The 27,390-nt window shown below is 45.3% G+C and overlaps 1 protein-coding gene across 6 annotated transcripts; it reads right to left on the bottom strand.

The window, feature by feature from the left end:
* Nucleotides 1–7: 7 nt before the first annotated feature.
* sfr16 (Splicing factor, arginine/serine-rich 16) lies at nucleotides 8–22,493 on the bottom strand. Of its 6 annotated transcripts, XM_045702907.1 has the most exons (22): nucleotides 22,365–22,489; nucleotides 17,490–17,640; nucleotides 12,946–13,085; nucleotides 12,616–12,713; nucleotides 12,337–12,438; nucleotides 12,059–12,138; nucleotides 11,870–11,954; nucleotides 11,625–11,764; nucleotides 11,271–11,367; nucleotides 10,972–11,050; nucleotides 10,784–10,857; nucleotides 10,450–10,491; nucleotides 9,645–9,842; nucleotides 7,259–7,561; nucleotides 6,934–7,122; nucleotides 4,340–4,379; nucleotides 2,550–2,610; nucleotides 2,383–2,441; nucleotides 2,182–2,228; nucleotides 1,970–2,055; nucleotides 1,554–1,578; nucleotides 12–700 (listed from the first exon to the last, which is right to left on the bottom strand). In XM_045702907.1, exons 3-22 carry the CDS (start codon nucleotides 13,042–13,044, stop codon nucleotides 658–660), a joined length of 1,947 nt encoding a protein of 648 aa, XP_045558863.1. In that variant the 5' UTR covers nucleotides 13,045–13,085; nucleotides 17,490–17,640; nucleotides 22,365–22,489; the 3' UTR covers nucleotides 12–657.
* Between the last annotated feature and the right edge of the window lie 4,897 nt (nucleotides 22,494–27,390).

Below are 27,390 nucleotides of genomic sequence, written 5' to 3'. Positions count from 1 at the left end.
ATAGACCTACATCAGATACTTTTGTGCATTTTATTTACTTCTCAGTTTGATATCTTATCATATTTGGACTAAAACAAAAAGACTACATCTGTTACCTCAGAAGAGTACAATCAAGTCTCAATTCACAGGGTGAGCAGTTGGGGGGGCATGGCATACAAATTATTTTTCATACTCACACATGGGGTTATACACCCCCTCAGGATTTCATTAATGTTCACTCATTTGTAATCAAAGAAAATTATGTACACAGATGAAGGTCAAATTCCAATCCGATTCTTTTACATCCTATTCCTGTGATAAGACAGTGATGCCAACACACCCTTCTCAGAGAGAGAGAGAGATGGAGGGGACAGGGGAAAGAGCGCTTAGAGATGGAAGAGAAAAAGCAACTTAAGGCCATAATAAAGGACAGAATATATATGCAGAATTACTGAGATAGTAAAATGTGTCCAGATGTGACAAGCTGTCAGCAATCACAACATACAAATCCGTCACTCATAGCAATCTCCGGCCTCCATCAGTTCTTCCATCTCCCAAATCCATCTCTACCACTCTTCCATTCAGAACATGGTCCCCCATTTCTCTCATCTCTTCACTGGAAGAGTAGGCAGAGGAGAGGGTGAGGGGTGTGGGGGTTGGTGAGTCTCAACGGTATGTTTAGTATCGGTAATATGGACTCCTCGACCGGGAACGGGACCTCCTGGAAACGCGAGAAAAGAGTGAGTGAGTCTCAGGTGACACAGTGCTACGCTTGGACCGCGCAGTATATTCACTACCCCCAACATGACCTACCATATATACTGCTGTATGTCAAACTGGACATGACTACCAGTTATTACACAAGACATAACTTTCTTTACAATATTTGGATTCTTCCTGGTGTAAACAGTTGCCCTCCAGTATTTGCTGGTACTTACTTGCTAGCTTGTATCATATTTGACTGAAACTACCATCTTTCTGTCGAGCACACATGGTCTAAGTGCAGCACTGCTGTAGAGTATTGAGACCGACAGTGTTAAGCCTCATCTGTTTCTGATGTACTGAGACTCAGGATTCAATGTGTCCCCACTCCCCAATACCACAGCCGGCCTGGCAGGCCACACACTCCCCAGGGAGGACTAGGGACGAGGGGGCCTAACATTAGCACTGACAGCCCTCTGTGAGAGTATGCATGTTTTTGATTGGGACAAAAGAGTTTGAATGTGGGTGCGTGTGAGGGAGAGAGAACACATTTGAATAGGAGTGTGTTGAAAGGGAGAGAGAGAGAGAGAGAGAGAGAGAGAGAGAAACAGAGAGTATGTCTGTCCCGTGAGTCACAGATGGATCACTGGAGATCAAGGGCGTTACAGAAAGGGAAAATATATTCATATGCTCAACATTGAAGTTCATATTCAGTTTAGAGTGATTTAACACAGTGATCTTACACTTCCCCATTGCAGTGCGAGAAAGAGTTGTGACAGAACGCAGAGGGACAGTACGATGTGCTAATGAGATAAAGTGCGAGAGAGGCAACATCCTTCCTCAAGAGTAGAGACTTGTGGTTTTTCACATACCTTCTGGATGAGCTGTGGTCGCGACCTGAGGGACAGACAGAGGACAGACACGCTGATGAAAGAATGACCCCCAACACAACAGCCTGCCAGAAAGTTCAACAACAACACTGTCACGACTAGTACTGAGCCACTGTGCCATAGTGAACTTTTTTTTGTTGTTGCGTATTTTCTTACCTTTTAACGCTGCGTTGTCGGAAAATGGCTCATAAGTAAGCATTTCACAGTAAGGTCAACGCCTGTTGTATTCGGCGCATGTGACAAATCAAATTTGATTTGACAACTAGTACTGAGCCACTATCACAGGCGTACGGGCTGCATCCCAATTGTACACCCTTTTCTCCAAAGTGTGCAATTGAACACTTCCCGTCATGGATTTAACAATGATATAACAGTAAGAGGTGACTCACTGAACTCACCATATTTAGATGGGGAGGGCGAGTGGCTTTGTCGTCCATACTGTCTCTCCCACTCGTCCCTCTCTTTCTCCCGACGCTCACGCTCCCTGGAACACACCACTGTTTAACCAGAGTCATATGGCACCACAAGGCAGCATCACACACACACACACACACACACACACACACACACACACACACACACACACACACACACACACACACAGTCTTACTTCATGCGGATCTTGCGTGCCATGGCTCTGAGCTCTCCCTCGCGCTCCTGTAAAGTAAACAGCCATGAGGGCCAATGGCAGACGACAACATATATCAAAGGACTGTCTTAGGGGTACACTGTTTCGAGAGGAAACTTCACACATTATGCTATAATGGGGGGGGGGCTGGCTAGCAGTTCACAAACACGATTCCACACGCACCGCTCGCTTATTTTCCTGCTGAGTGACTTTCGCCTGGGCTGCTTTCTTATCCGCCTTGGCTGAGGGAGAAACAAAACAGAGGAAGGATGAATATGTATATACAAACACAGCATAAATGAGTTGTAACTGCGAGACTGACCAAACAGAGTCCAGTCTTGTCTACTCACACTGCCTGTTGAGGGCCTTCTGCATGCGTATCTTCAGCTTCTCCTGCGGGGTCATCTTGGGCTGTAAGAGACAGGCACGCATCAGCACACACACTCGCAGGGCAGGAGCACAGGGTGTGTGTGTGGAATTAAGGGGACAGGGGCGCCTATAGGACCACCATTGCCCCATATAGCAGCTGGTAAGGCCACGGTTTGTCAGGTGGGAGTATACAGTCGTAAATAACGTGAGCTGTTTGTCATCTCCTGTCCTGTTTTCTGCTGGACTGGTAGAGCCGGCTACGTGAAGCGAGGAGGCCCGAACTCCGTTCCCGCAGTTGTTGTACCCAGTAGCAGGACAGGATCACATTACATGGAACTGGACTCTAAGTACACATGGCTTATGTATTTCCATGTACATAACATGCGAATGTTGCGAGGAAAGCTAAGGGTAAGAGAGTTGAAAAAGGACAGAACAGTCTGGCAAATGTTGGTCACAAGTAGCGCCAGCAGCCCTCCCCTGTACATTCCCTGCTGACACTCCCTGGCCAGGTAGGAATTCAGCTGGTGGATAGACAAGCACACATTACAGGCCAAAATGCCTACAGAGTTCATTTACCCTCCCTCTAACGCTCGCTTTCTATTTAAGCAACTCGGATATATTCCTTTCCCTGTACTGGAGCGGTTAATATCAAAGTCTAGAGGCGTGTCTCTAAGGGGAAAGCAGCAGGTAACAGTGTGCTGTTAGTCCTTGGAAGGAGAGGTGTGGTGGTGTATTTCTCCTGCCTGCTCAGACAAGCCCCCCTCACTGCTCTGCTGTCCACGCCAGCTGCACGCACCTGAGCTCCGACCTCACTACATAGCAGGGGTGTGCTTAACAGCCTAAAATGGCCTCCTCTCTTGAGTCGCCTTCTCTTTAGCTGATCTGAAACATCGGTGATTTAAATAAATATAGAGTATGCCTACCAGTACTTTGCCTTCACATATCTAGTTCTTTACCGTCAGTGCAGATGAAAGAATGGAGGCGAGGAGAGGAAGCCACTTAAGACAATTGGAACGCACCCAGACTCTAGACTACTCTCTCCCCCCTTTACTCTTATATGGCTTCCTTAACTACTACTTTGCTTTCACTTACCCAGTCCTTTCAGATCAGTGGTGATGAAGAGAGGAGACAAGGAAAGGAGACAAGGAAAAGAAGCCATTTAAGAGCCTCTGACAATGACATATCAGTGCTTTCCCCTCAGTCTTAGGGCACTAGATTTACAATGGGTTGTCTACCTGTAGAGTGAAACGTCTCAGCATTGAGATTTAGGGAGACACCTCTGCTTACACACACACTCCCTCTCTTTCTCTGGTCTGACCGCACCACTCTGCATAGCGCAGTAAGTGCCGCAGAATACAGCAACATCCATAAAACAGACAGATACATAAGTGACAGAAAGGGTGCTGGGAACACCAGTCCATTCAGAGATAAGGAGGGGAAAGAAGTGTCAGAAAAAGTCTCTGTCATACACCACTCTGCGATATAGGTTCTGCCCTTTCGAGGCAGGCTAACCTGCAACCACACTCTAAACTGAGTAGAGAAGGGTTTAACTCTACACTGCATTCAGGTGGAGGCAAGGTCACCAGTTACAATGGAAGCTCCACAGAGAGAGGCAGTCAAAAGACATTTCATATGATTTCCATTCTCTGTGTGCACAGTGGCATTCGGGGGGGCGGGATCCCCAGCCTGATGGACAACCAGCTCAGCCTGTCAGGGGTGAGGGAGGCGTAGACTTTAGCAACAAACCCAGCTAGATCAAATTCTTACTGACTTTGGCAGCTCCTGTCTCTTTACCACCCGGAGTATCAGGCCTGGAGGGAGAGAAAGAAAGAGAGAGAGAGAAATGGGGAAAAAGAGAGAGAGAGGGAGAAAAGTAGGGATGAAAATGTCACCATTTCTCATCAGAGAGCTCCTACTGTAAGACAGACTAGGGAAAATATTAGCTACCTATTGCTGCTGTTTGTTTTAAACTTCACATGAGGGTGGAGGCTGTGTGTGTGTGTGTTTTAGAGGTCTTCACGGATCTACCTGTACCCGATTACCAGAGACCCAATCCGGTACCTGAGCGGGTCCGGATCCAGAATACTAAATATCACGGGTCTGGGTCGGATCTGATTGTCACTGGTATCAGGTACGTGTAATTTTAACTGACTTGTCTGGAAGGACCCGTACAGATCTGAACGCGACTGCTGCAGTAGAGAGAGAAATTGCAAAATTTATGCTGCTGCTCTTGCTTTTCACGAGAGTGGCACGTACAGCTTGTCGTTGGCCAATCATAAGACATCAAAGCGGCAATAGGCTACAGTCATATAGCCTCCGTGTGGGGCAAAAGTGAGGAGATATCTAATCAGTGGAAGATGGAATTAAAACGATGGAATTAAAAGTTAAAGGAGACGGATCGGCTACAATGACCAAGAGCCAACAGGTAGGCTGCTACTTAATAATCTGAATGGAGGTGCTGCTATTTGTAACTGTGTAGGACGAGAAAGTGCACGCGGACTCAATTAGCCTTGGAAGTTAGCTAGCTTAACTAGCTTATCCCGGTTCGATGCAGTCAAAACAGGTACGACGTCAAGTAAGCATTTCACTGTTAGTCTACACCTGTTGTTTACAAAGCATGTGACAAATAACATTTGATTTGTAATCATATTGAATGATGAATAATCTAGCTATGGCAGAGTACCTTATGATAGTGTGGTCTACAGTTTATCTACCAAGAGAGTTCTCATCTATATTATTAGTAGCCATCTATTTACCACCACAGACCGATGCTGGCACTAAGACCGAACTCAACCAACTCTATAAGGCCATAAGCAAACAAGAAAATGCTCACCCAGAGCGGCGCTCCTAGTGGCCGGGGACTTTAATGCAGGCAAACTTAAATCAGTTTTACCAATTTTTTTACCAGCACGTCACATGTGCAACCAGCGGAGAAAACCAAAAACTCTTGACCACCTTTACTCCACACACAGAGATGCATACAAAGCTCTCCCCCACCCTCCATTTGGCAAATCTGACCATAATTCTATCCTCCTGATTCCGGCTTACAAGCAAAAATTAAAGCAGGAAGTACCAGTGACTCGCTCAATACGGAAGTGGTCAGAGGACGCAGATGCTACAGGACTGTTTTGCTAGCACAGACTGGAATATGTTCCGGGATTCATCAAATGGCATTGAGGAGTATACCACCTCAGTCATCGACTTCATCAATAAGTGCATCGACGACATCGTCCCCACAGTGACCGTACGTACATATCCCAACCAGAAGCCATGGATTACAGGCAACATCCACATCGAGCTAACGGCTAGAGCTGCCGCTTTCAAGGAGCGGGGCACTAATCCGGACGCCTATAAGAAATCCCACAATGCCCTCAGACGAAACATCAAACAAGCAAAGCATCAATACAGGATTAAGATTGAATCCTAATACACCGGCTCTGACGCTCGTTGGATGTGGCAGGGCTTGAAAACTATTACAGACTACAAAGGGAAACCCAGACGCGAGCTGCCCAGTGACACGAGCCTACCAGACAAGCTAAATGCCTTTTACTCTCCCAACAAAGCAAGCAACACTGAAGCATGCACGAGAGCACCAGCTTTTCTGGATGACTGTGATAACGCTCTCGGTAGCCGATGTGAGCAAGACCTTTAAACAGGCAAACATTCACAAATCCGCGGTCCCAGATAGATTACCAGGACGTGTACTCAAAGCAAGCGCGGATCAACTGGCAAGTGTCTTCACTGACATTTTCAACCTCTCCCTGACTGAGTCTGTAATACATACATGTTTCAAGCAGACCATCATTGTCCCTGTGCCCAAGGAAGCGAAGGTAACCTGCCAAAATGATTACCGCCCCGTAGCACTCAAGACGGTAGCCATGAAGTGCATTGAAAGGCTGGTCATGGCTCACCACAACATCCTCCCGGATACCCTAGACCCAGTCCAATTCACATACTGCCCCAACAGATCCACAGATGACGCAATCTCAATCGCACTCCACACTGCCCTTTCCCAACTGGACAAAAGGAACACCTATATGAGAATGCTGTTCATTGACCCCTTCTAGAGCGGCACCCCTCTTTCCCTCTCTTGCATTATCAGCTCCGGCTAATAAAGTAGCTTAAATATGTACTTTTCTGCTGCTTTCTTCACTCGGATCCGACCAGGTCTATATGGAACAGGTCTAGTTGTACTCGGGTCCGTTCGGAACGGGTCTTTCTATTTGAAATTGTATTTCTGTATATCGGGTCCGGGTGGGAAAGCCCCAGGTCAATTTCGGAACGGGTCCAACTTTCTGAACCCGTGAAAGACCTCTAGTGTGTTTATGTGTGCGTGTCTGAGTGTACAGGTGTCAGTGGACTCACTTTCTCAGCTTGTCACAGAGAGCAGTGGCAGAGGGCGGGCCTCCTCTGTGTGAGGGGGAGGGGGTGCAGCTGGGCTGGGGGGACTGGGAGGGGCTAGGGCTGCTGCTGACCCCCCTCCGATGCCCTCCTGAAGTTCGCCTACCCCCCCCCGGCCTGGCACGGTCCCCCTGCCGGGAGTTAGAGCTGGACCTGGAAGGAGAATAGAAGGACGTGATCAGCACAACCTCGAAAAGCCCACCAGTTTATTTTAGTGTACAAAAAAGTGACATTGAGTTCATGATTTACTGAGTTTAGAAAAGTCTTATGGTTGTCTGGGCTGCCTTACCGTGTGCGTCTGCGTGCTGCGAAGCGACGTCCCATGTCCCTGTCTCTGTCCCGTTCTCGCTCCCTGTCCCGGTCATTGGAGCGTGACTGTGTCCGGTCGTATCTCCTCCGTGACCCCCCTCCTCCGTTGGCTCCTCTGCCCCGGGACCTTGAGTCGGAGCGCCGCCTCGACCGGGAATGTCGTCCATCCCTCCCTCCTCCGTGGCGTCTGTCGCGGCGTGAGTGAGAGGAGGAACGAGAGGAGGAGCGATGAGTGGAAGAGTGGGAGGAAGAGGAGGAAGGGCTGGAGGAAGAGTGGCGTCTGCTGAACAGAGACACACAGATGTATTAGCAACGACCCACGGGCTGCTCTAACCCTACTGTCTGCTTTGACTCAGTTTATATTTCTGTTTTGGTCTACTTCATTTCTCGTTAGGCTGCTAGTAATGCTACAGTTATCATGTAACCACACACAGGTAGAGCTCAGGACTTTCTGCTACTTTGTGAACCATACTGAACACAGACACATGGTGTACATGCCATATACATTTTCCCTTACCTCATGGTGCCTTTAAGAGAGTGGTATTAAGGTGTATAAGGCAGTTAAGATCTACAGTACCAGTTAAAGGTTGGACACACCTCATTCAAGGCTTTTTCTTAATTTGTACTATTTTCTACATGGTAGAATAATAGTGAAGACGTCAAAACTATGAACACATGGAATCATGTGGTAACCAAAAAAATGTGTTTTTATATTTTATATTTGAGACTCTTCAAAGTAGCCACCCTTTGCCTTGATGACAGCTTTGCACACTCTTGACATTCTCTCAACCAGCTACATGAGGAATGCTTTTCAAAAAGTCTTGAAGGAGTTCCCACATATTTACATTTACATTTTAGTCATTTAGCAGACGCTCTTATCCAGAGCGACTTACAGTAGTGAATGCATACATTTCATAATTATTTTTGTTTTTGTACTGGCCCCCTGTGGGAATCGAACCCACAACCCTGGCGTGGCACACACCATGCTGGCATTGCAAACACCATGCTACACCAACTGAGCCACAGGGAAGACTGGGTTTAGGTCAGGTGATTGTGGAGACCAGGTCATCTGAAGCAGCACTCCATCACTCTACTTCTTGGTCAAATAGGCCTTACACAGCCTGGAGGTGTGTTTTGGGTCATTGTCCTGTTGAAAAACAAATGATAGTCCCACTAAGCACAAACCAGATGGGATGGTGTATCACTGCAGAATGCTGTGGTATCCATGCTGGTTAAGTGTGCCTTGAATTCTAAATAAATCACTGACAGTGTCACCAGCAAAGCACCCCCACACCATCACACCTCCTCCTTCATGCTTTATGGTGGGAAATGCACATGCGGAGATCATCCGTTCACCCAAACCGTGTCTCACAAAGACACAGCGGTTGGAACCCAAAATCTCCAATTTGGACTCGAGACCAAAAGGACAGATTTCCACTGGTCTAACGTCCATTGCTTGTGTTTCTTGGCCCAAGCAAGTCTCTTCTTCATATTGGTGTCCTTTAGTAGTGGTTTCTTTGTAGCAATTCAACCATGAAGGCCTGATTCACACAGTCTCCTCTGACCAGTTGATGTTGACATGTCTGTTACTTGAACATTTATTTGGGCTGCAAAAAAATGCTCCAAGCATTTATTTGGGCTGCAATTTCTGAGGCTGATAATGAACTTATCCTCTGCAGCAGAGGTAACTCTGGGTATTCTTTTCCTGTGGCGGTCCTCATGAGAGCCAGTTTCATCATAGCGCTTGATGGTTTTTGCGACATTCTTGAAATGTTCCGCAATGACTTACCTTCATGTTTTAAAGTAATGATGGACTGTCGTTTCCCTTTACTTATTTGAGCTGTTCTTGCCATAATATGGACTTGGTCTTTAACCCAATAGGGCCATCTTAGGTGTGCAAAACTGTCATCAAGGCAAAGGGTGGCTACTTTCAAGAATATAAAATATATTTTGATTCGTTTAACACTTTTTTGGTTACTACATGATTCCATATGTGTTATTTCAAAGTTTTGATGTCTTCACTATTATTCTACAACGTAGAAAATAGTACAAATAAATAAATACAATTTTAATGAGTAGGTGTGTCCAAACCTTTGACTGGTACTGTATGTGATCTCATTGATTTACCATAACACAGAATAACATGCAGAATTTGCTGTTAGGGACGCACAAACTAACACGCATCTCTAAAATGTCACACTACTTGAATTGTAAGCTATTCAAGTCAAACAAACTAACCTAAATCCGAGCTCCACTTCACCTACCAAATCTCTATAGCCCAAATCTCTACAGCTGTAGTCACTGAACAGCAACATGACTGACAGGAGTAAACAACCAATGGAAAGCGGAAGGGGAAAGCTACCGACCGGGAGCCCCTGCTATGACCTGCGGGGTGTTGCAGCAAGTTGGCGGGAGTGTGGCCAGAGTTGACAGGGGGTGGAGCTTGGGTTGCCGCCGCGGCAGCCTCCTCGTCACTGCCTCCGAAGCTGGTGATGAATGTGATCTTCTCTGGGCCTGGGGAACGGGAGCGGGACCGCGACTCCGAACTGGACTCCGACTGGGGCCTGAGGAAGGAGGTCAAATCAAATAGGGGTGGTTATATTTGTCCTGTTTCACACATGTACAAGCACGTAAACTGTAAAGTGTGTGCTGTGAAATGGAAATGTATTTTTTGCATATCCCACTCCCCAAGACACCTTCAGACATTGGGGTCATGGCCAGGGATCAGCCATTATTGACAGCGACCCTGGAGCAATTAGGGGTAAAGGAAAATTCCACTCAAAAACGATATTCTGGTATCTGTTTAATTAGTCCACTGGTGTGACAGCAATCAAGTTTTCAACATATAGAACTTAAAATACAGAAAGTTTCATAGTATGATGCATTTCGCATCATGTGCCTTGCGCAAGGGCAGATTTCTACCTAGTCGGCTCAGGGATTCGAACTAGCTCTAACCGCTAAGCCACCTGTCGGAGGGGAGAATCATCAGTGCCATCTCTACTGATTAAAAGTTTACCTCACCCTCACGAGCAAGCAGTTTATCATAAGTTGTTAGCACTGATTAAAAGGATGACTGTTCCATTACTTTCCTTGTCAAAACATAGTATTAGATGGGACTTTTAATAAGTGAAAAACTTTGACGCAAAGTTAAACGGTTGGCCTCCCACTCACCGTTTGTAGGGATCGTAGGTTGGGCTGTCTCTCCTGGCATAGCTGGAGATGATAAACAGAGATAGGGTTTAAAGAGGTGTGACGGTGTGTCTCGCACCATGTGTGTGCTACACATTGGTAGTGGATGAGGCGAGTTACCTCGTATGGTATAAAAATCAGGGTTGGGGGTCAATTCCATTTCATTCTAGTAAATTCACAAAGCAAACCAATTTTTGTATTTTTTATTTAACTAGGCAAGTCAGTTAAGAACAAATTCTTGTTTACAATGACGGCCTACCCCGGCCCCTAAGCCGGACGACGCTGGACCCCAACCCTGGTATCAACTGCTGTTTACCTGGGTGGGCTGATCTGTCTGCCCTTCAATCTCTTCTCTCTGAACTCCCTCCTCTGTCTGCGAGAGCGACGGCCCTGAGGGTCACACACACACACACACACACACACAGTCAGTGACATCATCAGGGGAAAGCATAGGCCTACCAACAATCATTGACATGACAGCAACACACACTGATTCTTTCGTACCGAGTACATGGCCTTCTCTGCCTCCAGAGCCTTGGCGTGTTTAATGGCCTCCACCTCATCCTTGTCTTTCCTCAGCATCCTGTCAAACAGTCAGCCAGTTAACATACAGTGGTGTTTAACAGCAAACATTTGACTGTTTTACCTTTGTTAAAAACACGCTTTGAAAGCAACTGGTCATTTAATAGAAACATAAAATGCATTTTTTTATGACAACTGGCATTTCCATTGACTCCAGCGATAATGTAATGACAACACATACAATTTTTTGCAAAACATATAATGGAAGCAGGCAGACTGACCTGACAAAATCTCCCTCTGCCATTCCATATGGGGTGGCCATCTTGTTCAGATCCAACTCCTGCTCCGTGTTGAGCTCGTCAACGTCCACCTCCACATCTGAAACACACGCACACGACAGTGGTATGAGAAAATAATACATAATCACATACATTACCCTTTACTGGGCTTGTTCAACATTGCAGTCAACATGCTGCATTATGGGTAAATTGTGACTGATCTACAAATAATCATTCATTTTATTTTTGATGCAAGGTCATCAGTCCGTCGGCAGTAGGCTGCAAAGTCGAACAAGCCCCATGTCCATCCAACCCGACAACTCATACTTGTTTGAGTGAGAAGGTATTGGGACTCACCAATGTCTGGGATGCCCTCGTCCTCCTCCGATTCGCTGTTCTCAGAGTCATCCTCCTCCCCTTTCTCTTCTTCCTCCCCAGGCTCCGTAACAGTGCTGTCCTCGTACGTGTAGCCAATGGTGGCCTTCTCTTTAGCAAGCCTAAACAAAAGGGAGGGGCTTATTAATAATCAATACAAACAATCCGTAAATTAGTGGATACTTATAGAAACCATAGAGAATGTGAAAAGATGGGATAGGACTAACTTCTTCTTCTCATCCTCATTTGGCCTCTGCAGGCCACCATAGAGCTCGTCCATTTGGATCTGGTACAAACACTGCTCCTCAGAGACTGAAGAGGGACAGCAAGAGGTTAGAGAACACAGAAAAACACAATATACCCACTGGGAGGGAGGCACAAGAGACATGGCATTACCAACACCGGTGGATACTCACTGCTGGCAAAGTCGTTCTGCACTAGGCCTCTGTAACGCTCATAGTTGCACTTCCTCTCCTCCGACTCCTGTTCTGGGGTGCTGCAACCCAAATGGAGCACTTCAATATGTTTCACGAAAAACAGTGGTGCCACGAAAAACATTTGACCTTTCATATCACATTTCATCAAACCACAACAAAGCAACCTGTGTGTGTGTAATAATACATATCAGTGAATACGCCATACTAGTGGTGTAATAAGGAATGAAGTCTGAAGGAGAGACCTCAGTCACACTTACGCTGTGTTGAGGAGTGGAGGGGTGTAGGTGGGTATGAAGTCCAGGTGTGCCCTCACGTCAAACCTGTCAATCATGTTGTTGGCGTCTCCCTGCCAGGGCATCCTGCAGCAACAGAGAACATAACATCCTGATTAGTATTCTCAGGTGGTGCGATGGTGTGCAGAGAGTGGTTTTGTGTTATATAATGCGTTTGTGTATGTAAAAGCAAGACATGGTGGCACGTGTGCACATGCATGTCTTGTGTGTGTGTTGTTGTATGCGTGTTATGTGTTTCCTCACATGTTGATGGGGCTTTCTGCTGCGAGTGCCACGGCTGAGTCCAGATGGATCTTATAGGCCCGGCCATGAACCTGAAGGAACTGAGCCGGGTCCTTTTTCTGTAGAGGAGAGGAGATGGGTGAAAGGGAGAACAGGAGGACACCAGAGCATGGGGAATCCTCATTCAGTAATCACCAGCCCTGGTCCTGGAGAGCTACAGGGTGCGAAAGGCTTTAGTTTCTGCCCAGCACTAAAACACCAGATGATAGGAAGTTAAACAGATCTTGATGATTAAGTGTAACGGGCTGTGCACAAGAAAAGCAAAGCAAAACAGTGCGCTGGGTGACTTACGATCTTCTCGTAGTACTCTCGCCGGCGCTCGCCGCGGCGTTTGTAGTCCACCATCATGCCGCGCAGCTTGCGCTCATGTTTGCGGGCCTCCTGCCACATGACGGCTCCGCTTGGTGTGGGGGCGCGACGGGGCACGGTGGCTGTGAGGAAACAGGACAGAACCAATACCCTATTACACTGAGCTAAAATATAAAAAACGCAACATCCAAGAATAAAGACCTTACTGAGTTACAGTTCATATAAGGAAACCAGTCAATTGAAATAAATTCATTAGGCCCTAGTCTATGGATTTGACATGACTGGGAATACAGATATGCATCGGTTGGTCACAGATACCTTAAAAAGAAAGGTAGGGGCGTGGATCAGAAAACAAGTCAGTATCTGGTGTGACCATCATTTGCCTCATGCAGCGCGACACATCGCTGTCGCATAGAGTTGATCAGGATGTTGATTGTGGCCTGTGGAATGTTTCCCACTCCTCTTCATTGGCTGTGCGAAGTTGCTGGGTTTCGGTAGGAACTGGAACACGCTGTCGTACACGTCGATACAGAGCATCCAAGCATGCTCAATGGGTGACATGTCTGGTGAGTATGCAGGCCAGGGAAGAACTGGGACATTCAGCTTCCAGGAATTGTGTAGAGATCCTTGCGACATGAGGCCGTGCATTATTATGTTGAAACATGAGGTAGATGAATGGCGCAACAATGGGCCTCAGGATCTCGTCACGGCATCTCTGTGGATTCAAATTGCCATTGATAAAATACAATTGTGTTTGTTGTCCGTAGCTTATGCCTGCCCATACAATAACCCCACCACCACCACGGGACCAATGTTCACAACGTTGACATCAAACCGCTCACCCACACAACTCCATACATGCTGTCTGCCATCTGCCCGGTAAAGTTGAAACCGGGATTCATCCGTGAAGAGCGTGCCAGTGACAACTGAAGGTGAGCATTTGCCCACTGAAGTCAGATACGACACCAAACTGCAGTCAGGTCAAGACCCTGGTGAGGACTACGAGAACCCAGATGAGCTTCCCTGAGACGATCTGTGACAGTTTGTGCAGAAATGATTTGGTTGTGCAAACCTACAGTTTAATCAGCTGTCAGGGTGGCTGGTCTCAGGCAATCCTGCAGGTGAAGAAGCCGAATGTGGAACTCCTGGGCTGGTGTGGTTACACGTGGTCTGCTGGTGTGAGGCTGGTTGGAAGTACAGCCAAATTCTCTAAAACAATGTTGGAGGCGGTTTATGGTAGAGAAATTAACATTCAATTCAGTGACCTGGCAGGGTAGGAAACAACACATCCGTCCCGCTGGCACAGAACACGGGGGCCCCTCAGGGGGGCATGCTTGGTCCCTTCCTATACTCCCTGTTCACCCATGACTGCGTGGCCGTGCACAACTCCAATACCATAATTAAGTTTGATCACTGATGACGATAAGAAGCCTATAGGGAGGTCAGTGACCTGGCAGTGTGGTGCCAGGACAACAACCTCTCCCTCAACGTCAGAAAGACAAAGGGGCTGATCGTGTACTACAGGAAATGGAGGGCCGAGCAAGTCTCCATCCACATCGATGGGGCTGTAGTGGAGTGGGTCGAGAGCTCCTCAGTGTGCATATCACTAAGGAATTAGCATTCCACTTTAAAAAAGGTCAAGAAAGAGGATTTACACCCACCATCTCCGATTTTTCTGAAATCATTTCTGTAGTTAGAAACAGATAAGATTAGCATTCCTGAAACATTATTTTGTTGAAATATAATTTGATCTGAGAAATTAAGCTAATTGATAGCACTCAAATTGGCACTTTTAATTTATAGGATTCATATAATCTTCAATAAATATAGTACACAACATCTGATTTGGACTATAATTCTTCCTAACAATGTGTAAGACATGAGGAATCGAATAAAAAATGATCAACAGCCAGCCACAGACCACCCACACCAATCCCACCCCAACAACTAGTATACAGTATCAGTTCTCCATGTCTGACAAGTTAAATTGTATTGGTCACATACACATGGTTAGCAGATGTTATTGCGAGTGTAGCGAAATGCTTCTAGATCCAACAGTGCAGCAGTATCTAACAGGTAATATCTAACAATTCCACAACAAAACCTAATACACACAATCTAGTAAAGGAATAGGATGAGAATATATATATATATATATATATATATATATATATATATATATATATATATATATATATATATATATAAATAATACACACAGTGGGGGAAAAAAGTTTTTGATCTCCTGCTGATTTTGTACGTTTGCCCACTTACAAAGAAATGATCAGTCTATAATTTTAATAGTAGGTTTATTTGAACAGTGAGAGACAGAATAACTACAAAAAAATCCAGAAAAACGCATGTCAAAAATGTTATAAATTGATTTGCATTTTAATGAGGGGAATAAGTATTTGACCCCTCTGCCAAACATGACTTAGTACCTGGTGGCAAAACCCTTGTTGGCAATCACAGAGGTCAGACGTTTCTTGTAGTTGGCCACCAGGTTTGCACACATCTCAGGAGGGATTTTGTCCCACTCCTCTTTGCAGATCTTCTCCAAGTCATTAAGGTTTCGAGGCCGACGTTTGGCAACTCGAACATTCAGCTCCCTCCACAGATTTTCTATGGGATTATGGTCTGGAGACTTGCTAGGCCACTCCAGGACCTTAATGTGCTTCTTCTTGAGCCACTCCTGTTGCCTTGGCCGTGTGTTTTGGGTCATTGTCATGCTGGAATACCCATCCACGACCCATTTTCAATGCCCTGGCTGAGGGAAGGAGGTTCTCACCCAAGATTTGACGGTACATGGCCCCGTCCATCGTCCCTTTGATGCGGTGAAGTTGTCCTGTCCCCTTAGCAGAAAAACACCCCCAAAGCATAAAATGTTTCCACCTCCATGTTTGACGGTGGAGATGGTGTTCTTGGGGTCATAGGCAGCATTCCTCCTCCTCCAAACACGGCGAGTTGAGTTGATGTCAAAGAGCTCCATTTTGGTCTCATTTGACCACAACGCTTTCACCAGATGTCCTCAGTCATTCAGATGTTCATTGGCAAACTTCAGACGGGCATATATATGCATTCTTGAGCAGGGAGACCTTGCGGGCGCTGCAGGATTTCAGTCCTTCAGCCTCCTGAGGTTGAAGGGGGGCGCTGTTGCGCCTACCATTTCAGTTTGTCATGTGTATGCCGAGGAACTTAAAACTTTCCACCTTCTCCACTGCTGTCTTGTCGATGTGGATAGGGAAGGTGCTCCCTTTGCTGTTTCCTGAAGTCCACGATCATCTCTTTTGTTTTGCTGACATTGAGCGAGGTTGTTTTCCTGACACCACAATCCAAGGGCCCTCACCTCCTCCCTGTAGGCTGTCTCATCGTTGTTGGTAATCAAGCTTACCCCTGTTGTGTCGTCTGCAAACTTGATGATTGAGTTGGAGCCGTGCATGGCCACGCAGTCATGGGTGAACAGGGAGTAAAGGAGGGGGCTGAGAAAGCACCCTAGTGCGGCCCCAGTGTTGAGGATCAGCGGAGTGGAGATGTTGTTTCCTACCTTCACCACCTGGGGGAGGCCCGTCAGGAAGTCCAGGACCCAATTGCACAGAGCGGGGTCGAGACCCAGGGTCTCAAGCTTAATGATGAGTTTGGAGGGTAATATGGTGTTGAATGCTGAGCTGTAGTCAATGAACAGCATTCTTACATAGGTATCCCTCTTGTGCAGATGGGATAGGGCAGTGTGTAGTGTGATGGCGATTGCATCGTCTGTGGACCTATTGGGGCAGTAAGCAAATGGAAGTGGGTCTAGGGTCGCAGGTAGGGTGGAGATGATATGATCCTTAACTAGCCTCTCAAAGCACTTCATGATGACAGAAGTGAGTGCTACGGGGCGATAGTCATTTAGTTCAGTTACCTTAGCTTTCTTGGGAACAGGAACAATGGAGGCCATCTTGAAGCATGTGGGGACAGCAGACTGGGATTGATTGAATATGTCCGTAAACACACCAGCCAGCTGGTCTGTGCATGCTTTGAGGACGCGGCTAGGGATGACATCTGGACCGGCAGCCTTGTGAGGGTTAACACGTTTAAATGTTTTACTCACGTCAGCCATGGAGAAGGAGAACACAGAGTCTGGTAGCGGGCCTAGTTGGTGGCACTGTATTGTCCTCAAAGTGCGCAAAGAAGTTGTTTAAATTTGTCTGGAAGCAAGACGTCGATGTCCGCAATGGGGCTGGATTTCTTTTTGTAATCCGTGATTGTCTGTAGACCTTGTCACATAGGTCTCATGTTTGAGCCGCTGAATTGCGACTCCACTTTGTCTCTATACTGACACTTTGCTTGTTTGATTGCCTTGCGGAGGGAAAACTACTGTTTGTATTCTGCCATATTTCCAGTCCCCTTGCCATGATTAAAATGTGGTGGTACGTGCGTTCAATTTTGAGCGAATGTTGCCATCAATCCAGTTTCTGGTTAGGGAAGGTTTTAATAGTCACAGTGGGTACAACATCTCCTATACACTTCCTTATAAACTCACTCACCGAGACAGCGTATACGTCAATGTTATTATCTGAGGCTACCCGGAACATATCCCAGTCCACGTGATCGAAGCAATCATGAAGCGTGGCATCAGATAGGTCTATCCAACGCTGGTTTGACCAAAGTACAGGCGCTTCCTGTTTGAGGTTCTGCCTATAGGAGGGGAGCAACAAAATGGAGTCATGGTCAGATTTGCCAAAAGGAGGGTGGGGGGGGGGGCCTTGTATGCATGTCAGAAGTTAGAGTAGCAATGGTCGAGCGTGTTACTTGCTCATGAACAGCAATCACTATGCTGATATTATTTAGGTAGGCTTGTTCTCAAATTAGCTTTGTTAAAATCCCCAGCTACAATAAATGCAGCCTGAGGATATATGGTTTCCAGTTTGCAACGAGTCCAGTGAAGTTCCTCGATGGCCGTCTTGGTATCCGGGATATACACGGCTGTGACGATAACCGAGGAGAGTTCTCTTGGGAGATAATATGGTCGGCATTTGATTGTGAGGAATTGTAGGTCAGGTTAACAAAAGGACTTGAGTTCTTGTATGTTGTTACAATTACACCATGAGTGTTTAATCATGAAACATACACCCCTGCCCTTCTTACCGGATAGATATTTATTCCTGTCGGTGCGATGCACTGATGCATATCCCATTGGCTGTATGGACTCCGACAGCATGTCCCCAGCTAGCCATGCTTCCGTGAAACAGAGTATGTTACAATCCCGGATATCTCTTTGGAAAGCAACTCTAGCCCGGATTTAGTTGACTTTGTTAACTAGGGACTAGACATTAGCGAATAATATACTCGGAAGCGGTGGGTGGTGTGCGCGCATCTGAAGCCTCACTAGAAGACCGCTCCGGCACCCTCTCCTCCGGCGGAGTTGTTTTTTTGAGTCAGTCCGGGAATCGGTTCAAATGCCCTGGGAGGTGCAGACAAAGGATCCGCTTTGGGAAAGTCGTATTCCTGGTTGTGCTGGTAAGTTGACGTCTCGCTGATATCCAATAGTTCTTCCCGGTTGTATGTAATAACACTTAAGGTTTTCTGGGCTAACAATGTAAGAAATAATACATTTAAAAAAACAATACTGCTCAGATTCCTAAGGACTAGAAGCAAAGCAGCCTTCTTTATCGGCGCCATCTTGAATAAGTAGTATGGAGCTGCTGCTTGAAGTATTGCTTCTTCATACTATGTAATATATTCCCTGTGAATCTGTTGATGTTTTTTCCCTCTGTTTTGGAGAAATTACCCATTGAAGTCACTGGCATTATTTACCATATAAGTGTGTGAAGGTACCACATTTTGCCCACTAGATTCCACTGTTCCTCCTACTTTTATCAATTTTGCTGGGCTGGGTTTCCCAAAAGCATCATAGCACTAAGATAGTCTTTCGTCCATTTAGTTTCAATGGAATTATCACATATTAGTAATAATTGTATTGAAAAAGATATGACCACAATTCAATGGTTTAGAATTGTATTCTTTTATTAAGGTTGTCACAACATTTTAGTCACTAGCCCATTTCTCCATTAAAGTTCTGGGCTTGCAGGAAAAGTCTTCATAGGAGAATTGCACCATACGGATAGCCCTCTCAGAGAGCTGCCATTTCTTGGTCTATTCAAGGAGAGTTGGGTTGAAGCACTAGGTTGCTAAGAAAATGACAAACGGAATTGCTTTCACAGGGGACTGGCTTTACCACACAATTGATCAGATCATGTATTTTCATCACGAGCAAAAGCTATTGGTTTTCTACACAAAGTTGCTAAGAAAATGTTGCGATTCATTTAATAAACACAAGAGACCAGCAAAATGAATAAAAGGGTGTGGAGGCAGTAGAAGGAACAGCAGCATCAAGTGGGCAAAACATGGTACTGTCATACTAATTTATGCTAAATAATAGAAGTGACTTTAACCTGTTGGGGATAGGGGGCAGTATTTGCACGGCCGGATAAAAAAAACGTACCCGATTTAATCTGGTTACTACTCCTGCCCAGTAACTAGAATATGCATATAATTATTGGCTTTGGATAGAAAACACCCTAAAGTTTCTAAAACTGTTTGAATGGTGTCTGTGAGTATAACAGAACTCATATGGCAGGCAAAAACCTGAGAAGATTCCTTACAGGAAGTGGCCTGTCTGACAAGTTCTTGTTCTTCTTGGCTCTGTTTATTGAAAACTGAGGATCTTTGCTGTAACATGACACTTCCTACGGCTCCCATAGGCTCTCAGAACCCGGGAAAAAGCTGAATGATGTAATTCCAGCCTCTGGCTGAAAAACATTAGCGCGTTTGGATAGTGGCCGGTCAGAGTACCATCAGACTGAGGCTCGTGCACGAGGGGATCCCATGTTTTTATTTTCTCTCTCTTTGAACGTAAACACGCTTTCCCGGTCGGAATATTATCACTTTTTTACGAGAAAAATGGCATAAAAATTGATTTTAAACAGCGGTTGACATGCTTCGAAGTACGGTAATGGAATATTTAGAAATGTTTTGTCACGAAAAGCGTCGTGCGCGTCACCCTTCTTTACCATTCGGATAGTGTCTTGAACGCACGAACAAAACAGAGGATATTTTAACTATGGATTATTTTGAACCAAACCAACATTTGTTATTGAAGTAGAAGTCCTGGGAGTGCATTCTGACGAAGAACAGCAAAGGTAATAACATTTTTCTTATAGTAAATCTGACTTTGGTCAGGGCTAAACTTGGTGGGTGTCTAAATAGCTAGCCCTGTGATGCCGGGCTATCTACTCAGAATATTGCAAAATGTGCTTTCACCGAAAAGCTATAAAATCGGACATGCGAGTGCATAGAGGAGTTCTGTATCTATAATTCTTAAAATAATTGTTATGTTTTTTGTGAACGTTTATCGTGAGTAATTTTGTAAATTCACCGGAAGTTTGCGGTGGGTATGCTAGTTCTGAACATCACATGCTAATGTAAAAAGCTGTTTTTTTTATATAAATATGAACTTGATTGAACAAAACATGCATGTATTGTATAACATAATGTCCTAGGGTTGTCATCTGATGAAGATCATCAAAGGTTAGTGCTGCATTTAGCTGTGGTTTGGGTTTATGTGACATTATATGCTAGCTTGAAAAATGGGTGTCTGATTATTTCTGTCTGGGTACTCTGCTGACATAATCTAATGTTTTGCTTTCGTTGTAAAGCCTTTCTGAAATCGGACAGTGTGGTTAGATTAACGAGAGTCTTGTCTTTAAAATGGTGTAAAATAGTCATATGTTTGAGAAATTGAAGTAATAGCATTTCTAAGGTATTTGAATAACGCGCCACGGGATTCCACTGGCTGTTACGTAGGTGGGACGAAATCGTCCCACTGGCCCTAGAGAAGTTAATGGCTAATTTCTCTAAGGGGGAAAAAGTCACCAGATTCACAGGAAATAGGCTATATTACAAAGGATTAAGAAGCAATACAAGCTGCAACTCCATACTACTTGTCAAACATAAAGAACTGATCCTGCATACTGGTTGTTGGGGTGGGATTGTTGTGGGGTGTGGGTCCGTGGGTGGCTTGACCATTTTATTGGATTCCTCATGTCTTACTCAATGGTAGGAAGGAGTTTGATCTTAAATCAGATGTTGGGTACTACATTTGTTGAATATTCTGTGAATACTATTAATTAAAAAGGGTGAATTTGGGTGCAATCAATTAGCTTAATTTCTCAGAGATCAAATTAGATTAAACAAATAATATTTCAGCAATGCTAATCTTATCTGTTTCTAACTACAGAAAACATTTCAGAAAAATTTGAGATGGTGAGTGTCATGGTTTGCTGAAATGACATGGTATGTGACCCATGGTCCACAAACACCAACAGTAGTAAAAAAGGCACGACAATGCCTCTTCCCCATCAGGAGGCTGAAAAGATTTGGCATGGGATCCTCAAAAAGTTCTACAGCTGCACCATTGAGAGCATCTGGACTGCCTGCATCCCTGCAAGGCGCTACAGAGGGTAGTATATAAAGCCCAGTACATCACTGGGGCCGAGCTCCCTACTACTCAGGACCTCTATACCACGCGGTGAAAAAGGAAGGCCCTAAAAATGGTCATTGACTTCAGCCACCCAAGTAAGACAGACGTTTCTCTCTACTACTGCACAGCAAGCAGTAACGATGCACAAAGTCTGGAACCATTAGGACACTGAAAAGCTTCTACCCCCATACCAAAAGACTTCTAAATAGTTAACCAAAAAGCTACCCGGACTATCGGCATTGACTCATCACATAGGCTGCTGTTACTGCTTATCACCTATTCTGTTGCCTAGTCACTATACCCCCACCTATATTTACATATCAACCTCGTAACCTTGCAAATCGACTTGTACCCCGTTTAGCAAAGTTATCGTTACTCATTGTGTATTTCCTCGTGTTATTACTTTTCCCGTAAGTAAGCATTTCACTGTTAGTCTACACCTATTGTTTACGAAGCATTTGGCAAATACACATTATTTTGATTTGAGACCTGCCCCTACAACGCACTGTAGCGCAACCAAAACATGGTGACCACCGTTTATCACTAAATTGACAAGTGTAGCACGCTAGCTAGCTAACGTTAACCTAGCTATCCTAGTAGAGCGAGAAGTACGACGACATTTGTTTTGCAGACTTAAAACACCATGTCTGCAGAAAATACGTTTTAGCTTCCTGAATTTGCTAGCTACTAACCGCAATGACTGCTGTCCCACTAACGTGCGCTAGCTAGCCGCTTAGCTCTTTCTTAGCTAATTAGTCATTAAGCTAACTAACAATGATGGCCTCTGTGTGGTTGGAAATTATGCACTCGAAAGATTGGGTGTAAATACAGTACGTGCAATCATTAATTTAGTTGATTTATTTGGCACATAGTAGGATACCTGTTTTTGTAGACCTCCAACACACACTTGAAATTGTTTCTCCAAATTGTTCGGCTGAGCGATGGCAGCCGATATCATCCCGTCACACCTCCTTCCGACCGGAAGCTCACTCTGCGCTTGCGGGATGTTGTCAAAATTGTGTGTCGTTTATTTTTCTTCGTCTTTGGTATTATGGCGGTCCGCAAACAAATGTTATAGGTGCATGCCGCCATCTACTGTGTTGGCTGTGAATCAGCCTACTTTTCTGTAGTATAAATTCATTACACTTTGAGAGAAAAAATTGCCATACCAGCTAACCCTGCACCCATTAAAACCGCACCACTATTCCACTACTTTGGCCATGTCTGATCCTACTCCAGGCCAGCAGCCTGGGAGGACGGAACACTATTGTTCAAAACATCTTGCAATTTTCCTGCAGTAAAATCTCACACACCCAAGTACTTCTCCACAGCTGCCATCAAAATCAAATCAAATTTTATTGGTCACATAAACATGGTTAGCAGATGTTATTGCGAGTGTGGCGAAATGCTTATGCTTCTAGATCCTACTTTGCAGCAGTATCTAACAGGTAATCTAACATCTATCTGGGATTTACGTTCCATTCCTGGGGTACAATTGACAACCATGGCCTTGAATGCCAAAAAAACAACCTTACTAAAGCACATGTTATTGCTATCACTCTCTACTGGCTTCGGGATACTCACATGGATCCTCTTAGGATCCCTCACCCTGGACCCATCTTCCTCTACTACTCTCTTCACTGCCTCAGCATATGACACCTTCTGCACTACTCTGATCCTGGCAACCTCAACCTGCCTTTCTCTCACCAGACACCTCTGATCTCCAGCACCATGGGTACCTCTACAGTTTACACTCACAACTTTTCCCACCGATACTACACATTCCTTTGTCTCATGTCCTCCTGCAGACTTCTCACATCTAGGAATATCCCTCCTGCTGCCACCTGACCATAAGCTTGACACCTAAAACACTGTAATGGATTCAGGACAAAAGCGCTCACGGGATAACTGTCACATCCTAACTTGACTTTATCTGGTAAAGACTCTGCCTCAAAACTCAGTAGTACAGACTGTGTCTTCTTTGTTTCACCAAGCTCTCTACGAGTCTGCATCGCACCAAACAGAGGGTGTCACAGACACCGGGAATCTTCAACTTCAGTTGATCCTCCTCACTCCTTTCACTTCTTTCCCCAGTCGCATGGTTTAGAACGCATGCTCCCTCTGGACGGCAGAAATGCAAAAAATCCACACGATTCCACTTTGAGTGCCTTACACCGACCCATCATTCCCCAACCTTTACTCCACCCAACCTGACACCACATATGGATCTGCCAGAAGACAAGGATCCATTCTCTCCAAAAAATCTCACTCCCACTGGGCCAGAATCGGTCTTCACAAAAGTTCTGTTTGATCCACCACTCCATATTCACTGAAAACATGTTTCAATTTTCTCCTTTTTTTCCTGTCCGCCATCTTCTCCTTCATCAGATCTTCCAGAAGGCTTGTGCATTCCCCCATCTCCCCATCTCATGGCCACTGGTGTGTAGTTATGTTATGTTATATACCTAATAACACACAGTTTCTTACCCCAGAGCCGCAACATCGCAAGACTTCCGGGAACACTTGCGAAACAGACCAAGCAGACCAGGCTGGGATTATGTGTTTAAGAAGTCAACGAGAGACGGAAAACATTCTTCCATAGTTGTTAATTTTCTCTAAATCTAAAGGCACAACCTAGATTCTAGCCAATGTTTTGAGTAGTTGAACATGTTATTACTCAGACCTTGTGAAGGTGACAAACTGACATGTTTTCATTTTCGTCAAAAACAACTTTATATCGGAGTGCCTTTGATGTGACGGCCTGCACATGAGCAGTTAGGCGCGAGATGACCGTTAGACCCGATGACGTGTTTCTGTGCATGAACTTAGCTAGCCAACGTTGATATGACATCGACTACAAGCGTGATCAGGGATTTCTACTGGAGAAGCAGTTCCTGGCTTCATGCTGTACTGTCTTTGCTAGTACAATTGTTGTGTTTTTAAAGATACATAGGACTGAAATATATGTTTTGGAAATATGAACATCCACGAAAAGGGCTCTAACCTAAATGACACAGTCTCTAAAAGGCCACAGGCCTCAACGGGGAGTTTAGTCGTCGCGTGCATAATCCTATCCGGCATGACAGGCAGGGCAGAGGGGCAGAGCAGCTAAGGGACCAGACAGGATCAAGTTCTCGTGTGCCTCTGGCAGTACTAGAGGGGCAGCTGATAGCCAGTGTCATTTTAGAGAACCATGTTGGCCAGGAGGGTGCCTGCTCTGGTGCACGTAAGGGGCTTAGGTGCTGCCCCGTGAGGAGAATGCACAAGGACAGAAAAGCAGTCTTGGGCCGCCCCATTGAACGCCCTGGGTGTCGCAAAGGACCCTCTAACTCAGCTGGTGCAGGTCTGCTGGGGCCCATCCGTTGGCAGTGAGTACGATGCCAGAGGCTGGCCACGGCTGGAGGTGGTAGCTCGCCTACTGCGACGCAGGATGGCGGCACACCAGTCACAACTGTCATCGGCAGCTCACTGGCTGTAAACAGAATTACTAACTTGATTGGCCACCAGATGGTGTTACAGGACCTATCCTTTCTTCATGGTTCAGTTACCTAATGGTTCTCTCATACCTCTGAAGTCATTGTCAGATGATAAAGCTTCAGCAAAACTTAGTGAGGACCCTTTTGAGAAGATTCTACATGCCCTGCTGCTTTGAATATGAAGAAAGTGAGATCTGTCGAGTTCAATTTCAGTTGGAGGTGTCAGAAATATCTCCCAAAAATGACACTTTTGAGGGACAAATGGTTTATATTTATCATACCTAACCCACACGTGAGTTATGTTGACATTGGAAAGGGGGTCGGTCGTTCCACCGATTCGGTGCGTTTTGATGAGTGCAGCCTAACTTAATTTCATCCAATTTTTACATTCTGCATAAAGAGCACATGTTCAACTTCATAAAAACAACGTAAAAATAAATAAATAAAAGTAAGTTCCTATTCAGTGCCAAATAAAGTAACAGGGTTGACCATAACAGGGCTGACCGTAACAGGGTTGACCGTAACAGGATTGACGATTTCTTCTTAAATCAGCCATAAATCCCCTTGTGACAGGGGGAATGGAAGCTTGTTCTGTGCAACAGGGAGTGGCAATTGAATGCAAGCTTCCCAAATAGAAGAATAATTGTTCAAACATTTCTAACCTAACTTCTATGGGTAACAGGGTTGACTTGTTATGCTCGAATCACTCCGTTTTCCACCACAAAACCCCAGGCCCAAAAGAGTATAACATGATTAGAAATAAAACCATGAGGAAACCTGTAGGAAACTTGATCATTTCAACATCACTAGTTTCAAGCACTCTAAAGCTAATTTCTGACAAGAATATTGAGAGGCCAGAACAAACACTGCAGGTTTACAACAGCTGCTGGTCTCTGGTTCCTCAAAATAGATCTAGAGGAACTGGTAGAAACATTGAAACCACCCTCTGTGATTTTAACCTTGAACCCCAGTTCATGGATTCAAAGCTGCAGGGGCATACATACAGGCACCCAAGAGACGCCAAGTGGACAAACTCACACTCGAGTACCATTGGACTGAACAGCCAATAGGATACATCACCATAAATGGAATGTGTAATATATACCATGCATTAGTATGATGGCAAAATCAATGGATGATCAATGAACAAGGAACTTGAAACTTTGTACAATGAGGAACTTTGACCTTTTCTGTATGTATGGTTGATGATGGGTGGGTTATGGAGTCATCCTGAGCTGCACAGCAGGTGTGAAGAGGTCTCTACAATGCAGTGATTTTGTGTGTGTGTGTGTGTGTGTGTGTGTGTGTGCATGTGTGTGGGGTAGAAACTCTATTTCCTACATTTCCTTGTGGCCAGGGTGGGGACGGGAAGCCCATGGTCATTTCCACCCTTTAGCCTGTCTGAGAAGGGCAAAGGTCACATTCGTCATAGCCATAAGCCTGCTCACTCTAACTGCTGTGACCTCTCACTTTCTCTCTCTCACAACACACACACATATAAATCACATATTCATTCTCACTGTATTGGGAACCCACTTACAGTATCTCTTGCTCTCTAACATAAACGTACAGGGACACACACACTAAGAAAGTCCCTCACAAGCAATTAAATCATTTTGGGATATCAAAGCCGGTCAGGTGTTTTATCCTTAGTTTTTCCTGGCCCAATTACAATCTCTCTGTGTGTGCATGAGTGTTTGTGTTAGGTTTGAGTGATTGCTGTGGAGTTGTGTATGTGTGTGTTTGTCACGACTTCCGCCGAAGTCGGTCCCTCTCCTTGTTCGGGCGGCGTTCGGCGGTCGACGTCACCGGTCTTCTAGCCATTGCCGCTCCACCTTTCATTTTCCATTTGCTTTGTCTTGTTTTCCCACACACCTGGTTCACATTCCCTCATCATACTAAATGTGCATTACCCTCTGTTTCCCCTATATCTGTGTGTGGAATTGTTCTTTGTGTAGGTTGTTACGCTACAGGCTGGCTTGCGCTAGGTTTGTTTCATACCTAGGTTTGTTTGTTTTGTTTAATCCGGTTCATGTTACCGTGGTTGTGCTTTGTGCTGCCTCGCCTGTGCCTTTGGGCCAGGGTGTATATTAAAGTTCTCCTGTTATCACCCATTTCTGCTCTCCTGCGCCTGACTTCCCGGCAACCAGTCACTCACCCCGTTACAGTGTTGCGTGATCTGGTGACACAGTCATGGTTACAGCCATGCTCTCCATGATGGAATATCCTTTCTGAACTCCCCAGTACTGGTGGAATAGAATGGCTCTACTAGCCATGGAACTGCATGACCCATTCAACGACTTGAAAATGTCTTTCCTTCCTACCTCCCTTGATGAACTCTCCCTTGATGATCTACCGCAACATGATTGTTGAAAGCTATCTCTTCACCTATCCATTTGTGTTGGATCTGAGACACAAATAACTCCGCGA

The sequence above is a fragment of the Salmo salar genome, chromosome ssa20, assembly GCF_905237065.1.
Source record: "Salmo salar chromosome ssa20, Ssal_v3.1, whole genome shotgun sequence".
Classification (NCBI taxonomy): domain Eukaryota; kingdom Metazoa; phylum Chordata; class Actinopteri; order Salmoniformes; family Salmonidae; genus Salmo; species Salmo salar.
This window is presented reverse-complemented; position numbering and strand designations above follow the sequence as displayed.

Coding starts and splice junctions, on each gene's coding strand:
- sfr16 (XM_045702908.1), bottom strand. CDS start 13,044: ATGTGGCAGGAGGCCCGCAAACATGAGCGCAAGCTGCGCGGCATGATG. Junction 11,368..11,624: donor CGAGGGCATCCCAGACATTG/GTGAGTCCCAAT, acceptor CGTGTGTTTCAG/ATGTGGAGGTGGACGTTGAC. Junction 10,492..10,783: donor AGACAGATCAGCCCACCCAG/GTAAACAGCAGT, acceptor TATCATCTCCAG/CTATGCCAGGAGAGACAGCC.